General features: G+C 38.2%; 1 protein-coding gene across 4 annotated transcripts in view; it reads right to left on the bottom strand.

Annotated features, from left to right (window-relative positions):
* Positions 1-700: 700 nt before the first annotated feature.
* znf280d (zinc finger protein 280D) overlaps positions 701-8,481 on the bottom strand; it is a 21,337-nt gene continuing 13,556 nt past the window's right edge. For 3 of the 4 annotated variants that reach the window (XM_015043653.1, XM_015043654.1, XM_015043656.1), the window contains 10 exons: positions 6,014-6,171; positions 5,817-5,917; positions 5,574-5,720; positions 4,546-4,680; positions 4,230-4,465; positions 3,654-3,794; positions 3,490-3,558; positions 3,296-3,411; positions 3,170-3,203; positions 701-1,738 (listed from right to left, as the gene is read on the bottom strand). In XM_015043653.1, coding sequence (XP_014899139.1) covers positions 1,360-1,738; positions 3,170-3,203; positions 3,296-3,411; positions 3,490-3,558; positions 3,654-3,794; positions 4,230-4,465; positions 4,546-4,680; positions 5,574-5,720; positions 5,817-5,917; positions 6,014-6,171 — 1,516 coding nt within the window. In that variant the 3' untranslated portion in view covers positions 701-1,359. The remainder of the gene's footprint in view (positions 1,739-3,169; positions 3,204-3,295; positions 3,412-3,489; positions 3,559-3,653; positions 3,795-4,229; positions 4,466-4,545; positions 4,681-5,573; positions 5,721-5,816; positions 5,918-6,013; positions 6,172-8,481) is intronic. The other variant, XM_015043655.1, reaches the window with a different exon arrangement.

Here is an 8,481-nt window from a genome sequence, read left to right on the forward strand (position 1 = left end):
TTTTTTTTTTTTTTTTTTTTTTTTTTTTTTTTTTCGTATAAAAAAAAAATTATTTAAAATATTATTAACCACCAAATTTTTTTTTTAATTTTTTTTTTAAGGGAAAAAAAAAAAAAAAAAAAAAAAAAAAAACAGAACTGCTGCTATAATCCACAATGCAGATTCCGGCATAATGTGATGTATATAGAGAATATAACAGGAATATCATCAAAACATTTATACATAGAAGTAAATGTATTTACAGGGTAGTTTTTTACACGTAAAAAGAATTAAAAACAATGAAATGACTTTTGTCATTTTCACCTTTTTTCTGAAGGGAACATGTCAACATCTCTATTACAAGGAACTTTCAGCCTGGTAAAGACAGAAAACATACATAAATATTTTCCCACTGTGCTCGTCTGAGCCACGTCGTTCACAAAGCTGCACCAGAAACATTTCCTATGAGATCCCAAACGATTTTCTGCTCATGATTTTAATCATGGTTGAAAATCAGCAGAGTGCAGAATACAAAGTCAGTCTGGGATGTTGCAAACTATCAGTCAATACTGAACAAAAACTACGCACGCTCCGGAATTTTATGTCAACAATTGAACATTTTAGTGGAAAAAAAAAAAAAAGAAAAAAAAAAAAAGTTTGCTTCAGCTGATAATTTGATCAAAATTAAAAAAAAAAAAAAAAACATCACACAATGACCAAACTACAAATTAACACTAGGTTTAAAACTGATATTAGAGTAAAACCTAATTCAGATCATTAAAAAAAAAAAATAAATAAATAAAAAATCTAAATTAAAAATAGATTTTTCTGCAAAGGTTCACACACTGCTAAAGCAATCCCCCAAAACAAACTGTTATTTTTTAATGCATGGTTAGAGGGTGACTACATGCACAAGCTTAACGGAAAAGCTTTTTCTCAAAATAAAACCATCTTACAGATCCATTTCAGTTAAGTCATTAAAATAAAAACAATTAAAAAAAATAAAATTTCCAAAGTTTAAAAAAAAAAACGAGCACAATTACCTAGTTTAATAAAAGATGTTAACATGTGCTGCAAAGACTACATCAGCATTTAAGAAACACAGAATTAGCCTAAAATATTCAAGTCTAATGGCAAACAGACGGTATCCTGGAATCAGCAGGGATGCATTTAATGTTTTTTTTTTTTATTATTAAAAAGACAAGTGGTGAAAAACCTTTCAACTATATTTTAAATGATTGTTCTTGTTCGTAAACGGAAAGTCCAGAACAGCCAAAGCAGGAGAAAAAAAAAAAGTATATTTTCATCGTACTTTGAAAACAACGTACAGATCTTTAGAGAATCATCCGCTTTCTTCAGCTGATGTCAGCGACGGATAATTTAAGGTGTTTTTTCTCCAGTCACTGGATCCAGCAAACCGTCTGAGACGGACAGCTGCTCCTTGATGTGCAGGCTCTCTGTGTGACCCTCAGACTCCTCAGAGGGAATCAGAAGCACATCTGATGAAGACGGCGAAGCGGCCTCCGAAGGCGGCTGTTTTAATTCAACGCCTTCCTCCGATCTGGGATTTGGCGAGTCGTTTTCCTGCTCGTCTGCTGGTAGTTTCTGCTCTAATTCAGGCCGGTGGGCATCATCAGGTGCCTCACTTGCAGATATGTCGTTATCAGACGGCCTTGAGTCCGTTTCTTCTGGCTCTAAAGCTGTTGTCGTTGGCAAGAGGGTCGCTGTCTCTTTGTCATCTGCTGACTGCTGGATATGCCTGTGTCAAATTAAATTAAAAAAGTATATTAAAATTCACATTTTTGTACTTCCATTTGGGTCTGTATGACTAAAAACAAAATGAGCCCTTAAAAACAAACAAGACAAAAGAAAACATTTAGTCATTTTTTGGCAGTAATGTTGTAATGTCTGGAAAAATTCTAAAGTCACATTCAACAGGCACTGCGCCGTTACCTAGCAACCCCAGCCAAAGCTAGACGGTTACCTAGCAACCCAAACAGAACTAAAGCACATTTGGCCAGTTGGTTTTTACTCAGTGGTGTGGCTGCTGGAAAAGACAAATGTACTTTGCTGCCGACTTAGGCTGCGTTCACACTGCTGCCTGAAGTGACCCAATACCAATTTTTCTTTTTTTTCTTTTTTTTGCCATAATGCGACCTGTGTCTGATCTTTTTATGACAATCTGAACAACAGAGGTCAGATTTTCTTCAAATGCGACCCAGACCACTTGGATATCTGATACGCATCAGATTCAAATGTGACCTGAATCTGCAAGTCGCCTTCATCTGACCTGAACGATACCAATACTCGACAAATGTCACTATTCTGCGGCCTGATACGCGCAAGCAAGAAGAAAAACAACAACCACAACGAACTATAATGAGGATTGAGTTGTTAATATGCTACTCCGGTCGGACAATAACTTCAAATGTGTGAGCTGTGCTCCACCGTTTGCATCCATGTTTACTTCTGCAAACATTGAGCACTTTTTCTTTTTATAGTGGTTGATAAAAGACTGGGCACACTCTCTATGTGTGACGTTATTGCGCATGCAGGACATTTTCAGGTCGTTTGCAGTTCATACTGGAGAACACATAAAGATCACACTTATTTGGAAGTATGAATGGCAATAAATAAATAAATAAATAAATAAATAATAATAATAATCTGATTTGACAAAAAAAATCAGAACTGGGTCACTTCAGGCTGCAGTGTGAACGTAGCCCAAGTATCCAGAAACCACTTGCTGCATTCTTGTTGGTTGTGTGGAAGGCTCTACTTCTACTTCTCAAAGATGAATATTGTATAGTTGTACATCTGTTTGCAGTGTGAATAAAGTGAGAGTTGGCAGCTATGTCCAGCAGCAGCTTATTAATTTGGATTTAAAGTGACAAGAGACCTTAAAACGGCTCATTTTGAAAGGAGCTCAAAATAGGCAGACTAAAATCTTATTATCCAAGAATAATTTTGTGCAAAAGATGTGATGAACATGTTATAATTTGATTGCCGACTCAGATCAGTAATGTTTGGCTGTGTTTCTCTGCTAGATGAAGCAACTTCCTTACTTTTTCTTAAATTTGGAAATTAAAAACCGCTAATGGCTGCTTATGTAGGCCACCAGTTAAGTCCCTGCAAGTAGAATAGCAGTTCTTTACTTTAAGATTTAATGCCAGTAAGAGTTTCTACTCACACTTTGTCCTGGTCTTTGTCTTCAGGTCTGATGTCTGTTTAGTTAAACCAAGAAAGAAACACTTCTTTCTTTATTCACAATTATAAGAAACCTTGCAACAGGCCTGAGAATTTAAAGAATACAAACCTTTTTCCTGAATGACTCTACATGTGTGAAGCGGCTGATTGGTTAAATGCTTGGACATCAGGTCTCCGCCGGACGCATCAACAAGCAGATCGCAGTTGAGACAGATGAGGGTTAATCTGAACAAAAACAAGAAATCTTCCGTCACTTTCCGCCTCAGATCTTTTGCCTTCAGAGATAAGAAAAAGCTTCCTTACTTTATTCCAGGTGAAGTCTTTCTGCGATCCATTTTTAAAATCCTCTGTTTGCTGATGGTGCTATGAAATCTGATAAAGGGGGTGAAGAGGCAACGTCAGATTGGTGGTGATAGTAACGGTATGGGAAAGTGGCTAACAGCAAAAAACGACGACTTGTTACTCACTTTATCATGTGATTCCCGAAAGACACTTTGCATCCTGTTCGGTACGTGCATGCGCCGCAGTTTGAGAGCATCGGAAAATGCGAAAAGAAGTCGTCGACCTCGCTGTTGCACTCGATGCATGTGTAGCAACCGTCACTGGCACTGAAAACACAGGACAAAGAACATCAGGGAGAAAGGCCGTCATTTTTTTAAGATTGTGTTCAGGCTTAAAGTCAGCAAAGTTAAATCTTAGCCAAAATATCTAAATATAACGCCATTTTACACCAGGACATCTTGGTATATGCTATATTATGCTTAGCAACCCCAATATAGGCCGTAAAATTAACTTAAACCCTAATTAGAGACTGTGGATTGCAAACCTACAACAAATAACTAATTTTGCCTTCCACGTGGAAGGTGGAACTTCATGTTTCTACTTCATTCTCAGAGTGTTGGTGTGAGTGTTTTCTTTCAGGTCAGCTCTTTAACCACTATATAAAATACTATATAAGCCTTTCAGTTTCCTGCTCCGTCTTGTGTGTTTCGACTGAAGCGGTCTGTGAATTTAGAGAACCGTGCAGTGAATCCTTAACGAACCTGAGATTCTTGAGTGCCAGGTTGTGCTTGGAAGGTCGACGTTCTTGTTTTCTGCTATAAGTAGACTTGGCCTTTCCCATCCGAGGGTCTTTCATTTTAGACCTGGATAGGTTTACCGGAGCCTTGACTTTGAAGTTCGGGAAACCCGTCGGCTCTGGAGTCACGGTAACCGCTGATCGATTGGAGCCGTGTGGCATTATCGGTCCCTTTCCTGTCAGCGAGGCCCGGATTGTAACCTGCAGCCACAGCAGAACATGGATTCAGCCAGTTGAACTAAAATAAAATGTCCAAATTGATATGTTTGAGCTGTTCAGACCTTTGTGCCCGGAGGAAGACCCTCCAGCGCTTTAGGCTTCCTAAACGTCTTGTGGACGTGAGTCCGGTGCTCCGCTTTTTCCTTGTAGGTGAGGAAATGTAGTCTGCATTTTCCACATCGATGGATCCCTTTTTTCTGAAATATAACAATGTTTATTTTTTAAACATTTACATTGTTAGACAACCCCGAAGAAGGTGACTGCAGTAGAAGAGTCTGAAAGAGAGGAGGTTTCAGGTCAAACCTAATCTCACCTCCAGGTGACATTTTTAGGAAGCTTTAGAAAGTTTTTCAACTAACATCTTTACCTCTACCAAACATTTGTTCCCCTTATTGTTCCAATATAATTAATTTAGGGCCAGGACTTTAACCAGTTAATTTCAAAAAAATTTATTTCCAAGATTTAAATGTGTTAAAAATGTAAAACAATCAAAAATTTTTTTCTTTTTTTACATGTAGAAGTCTTGAGCAGGAACCTTTGTGTTGCGTTTCTGGTACAGCCTTAAATACGTTGCACAAGTGACATCTGGAAAGAAGCCGTTTCTCCTGTCCCACCTTGGAGTTAATTTTTGAATTAAAAAAAACAAAAAGACATCTGATGATGGGATGCTTACAAAGACATTAGCAAAAAGGAATTGGCCAATGTTAAGCTATTCAGGCCTAAAATATCAAATATATATATATATAAAATATGAGCCATCCCCAACGCTTACAGTCCACATTTCTAAGTAAGTATGTTTTCAAAGAAGTTAAGCAATAAATTTCTTTGATGCTGAGCTCATATGTCCTTTTATTCAATAAATTAGCAGCAAATCCGGGTTTTGAATTAAAAATGTTGCTTATTTTGTCAATATATGGTTTTCAATTGAAGTGCAATTTATTAATTACATATCCTGCCATTAAGTCAATAAAAAATTTAATCAAGTCCTACCACTGCCATAATGTTTTTGCTGCTAATTTCTATCATTTTTTTCTTTTTTCTCTGCAAAAGAAAAACAAACTCCTCTCCATGCAGCGCGTTAGCGTCGTACCTGATGCTTCATGTAGTGTTGCATGTATATGTGACTCGTTCTCAGCACTTTGAGGCAGAACGGGCAGAGCAGGTCTTTTGTATTCTCGTGGACGCTTCGGAAATGTGCCTCCAAGTCTGAGAAGAAGGAAGACCTGTAATCGCAAACCTGTGGAGTCAGTTGAGCACAACGTTAGCGTCTGGTTTCCACTTTTCAGGAAACATTAGGTAAGCAATAGCTGAACAATAATGACAAGCAGTAGACCTGGCAGACATAAGGCATTTCACCGGGTTTGTGGTTGGCCTTCATGTGCTCCAGGAGCACCTGCTCCGATTCAAACGCCAGCTCGCATATCTTGCAGTTGGCTGCAAAGTGAGCATAAACAAAAGTAATCAATGCCCCAACATTAAATCAAAAAGTCTGGGGCGGGGGGGGAGATGTTTGGATCATTTTTTTTTTACTTGAAGATTCAATTGGGCTGTGAGCGCTCTCGATGTGGCACTGCAGCTGGAAGGGAGTCATGTACTGCCTGTAGCAGTGGTGGCAGGTCGTGTGGCTTTCCCAGCTCTCGCTGTTCTGCTTCTCCAGCTCCAGGTGGTGCTTCATGTGGTTCATGAACCTGCACAGGAAGACAGACACACACTCCGAGTTTTGTTTATAGGTTTTATTTTGTATTATGCATATTTTTTTTGTTATTGTGACATTTATTTTGAAAGGTTTAAGTAGGAAGTGGAATCCAGCATGTTCGCTGGGACACCAGAAAAAAGATGCACGACATATGGAAGCAAGACTTTAGCAAGTGGCTGTAGAAAAGTAATTTAAGTTTAAATAGTTTATTGAATAACCTCATTTCTACCTCGAAAGAAGGGTGAGCCAGCGAGGTATGTTTATATGTCTTAAAACAATTTTATGTCATTATTGTACTCATGACGCCATCTCATTTAAGTTTATGTTGTATTTTAGTTTGACGCTAGTGTTCATGTCAGTGGGAACAATAGTGGAGTTGTAACAAGAACAAATTTAAAGATTTGCAATAAAGCTGACTTCATACCAGCAGTTAAACAAACTCTTTATTGCCGTCAAGAAGAGGTGGAAGTGATACCGAGTCCTTAAAATACAGAAATGTATTTTACACATTGAGGTAAAAAGAAGCTTAAAGGTGACCTGTTATGCTTCTGGAACAAGTTAGGATGAGTATATACAAAACAAGTTCATTACATTGTTTTTACACAAAATTATTCTTGGACAACGAGAATTTAGTCTGGTTAGATCTGCCTAAAAACAATTACAGAGCTGTACATCTTTGAAAAGCAGAAGTGGAGCCTCCTACACAGCCAACAAGAATGCAGCAAAGGGGTTTCTGAACAGTAAGCTAACAACAAAACACTTGTCTTTTATACATCGCATACGGCGATAAATCCAGCGGACCAAACATGATAGAGCGCCACTGGGGTTGCTAGGTGACGGGCTGGGCTTTGCTGGGGTTGCTAGGTAACGACGCAGTGCAGAATGTAACTTAAGAAGTTTTTGAAACAGCAAATTTTCCAGGCACCAAAAAATATAGTTACCTACGAAAAAAAAAAAAAAAGGTTGGATGTTTTTTTTTAAAGTGCTTAATAGGTTCCCTTTAAACATTTGATTAAAAATATGACTGAAGACAACTTCAAAGAACCAATGGACAAATATGTTGTGCTAAACACATCAAGTTAATGAAAACGCCAAAAACATTAGGTTTTCATTACATTTTTTGGTATATTAGTTCCTCAAAGAAGATAAACGTCATTAAGATGTGGAGAGATAATTAATTATTCATGACTTGTGTACATTAGTCCCGGTCCTTGGGGGTTTTAAGATAAATGAAGAAATCTCCCCACAACTCACTTTCTAAGTATGTATAATGGGCGTTATAATATCAGCAATTATATGGGAATGTTTTTGTTCTTCCTAATGATGTAGTGCTCCATAGCTGCTTGCAGCACCTCCGCAGCTACCTGCCTCCGCTGCCCCGACAAGGCGCAGCCCATTTTTCAGCCTGAACATTCTGCAGCCTCAGCTCCCCTAGCAGAAATTTTCTTGTGGGTGAACTATGACCCCCGACTGTGAAGAGTGCCGTACCAGTACAAATGTGCTTCCCCATTAAAAGCAGCTTACAGAAGCTTTTTTTGCACTGTTCTGAAGCAAAGTTATTTAATCAAAGGGGCAGTTTTCACGCCGAGTAAACTAGAAGTCATTTTTCATCTTTAGGCCCAGGAGGGAAAACGGTGTGATGCAGTCATCTATCTGGGAGGAAAGTTAGGGCAGACAAAGATGTGCGCTGCTCCGGCGTTTGTACAAGACAGATGTATTTCCAAGGAACTCCTTAAAGTCCTCAGGTGCTGTTTGAGAACATGCTCATCACTGTGTGATAGAGATTTCACAAACCACTCAGTGATGGAGATAGTTTGGCTCAAAAATGTTAATGAACAAAACAAAAAATGCAATATTCTGTGATTCCAAGCACAGACAAGATATTAAAATGAATAAAAACAGATTTATTTATCTGCATGAAGCTCACCTTTAAAAATGTACCTTTCACCTACAAGCTCCTCCCTCCACTTCAGCTGGATTGTATAATTAATTATTAATCTAAAAAAATACTCTCACCCTTAAAGAGTCTTAGTTTCTAAAAATAATCACTGTTTTTCTAACTTTGCCTAGAGTTGTGCAGTTTAGCTTCTGTAACCCACATTAAGGACATTGTTAATACTCTGGAGCTGCATATGTTTTGTCTCTGTAAAGGAGGTCCACTTTAACCCCCCCAACTCTGCCAACACGTTGCCATAGTAACAACAAAATCGACTTGTGATTGGCTGATCAGTGCCATATGATGACCCCAATCTGTAAACGAGTAGGGAACCAGATTCTCAAGAGAAACTTTTGTTCATTAAAG

The sequence above is a fragment of the Poecilia latipinna genome, unplaced genomic scaffold (assembly GCF_001443285.1).
Source record: "Poecilia latipinna isolate Pla-1442-1.1 unplaced genomic scaffold, P_latipinna-1.0 Scaffold643, whole genome shotgun sequence".
Lineage (NCBI taxonomy): Eukaryota > Metazoa > Chordata > Actinopteri > Cyprinodontiformes > Poeciliidae > Poecilia > Poecilia latipinna.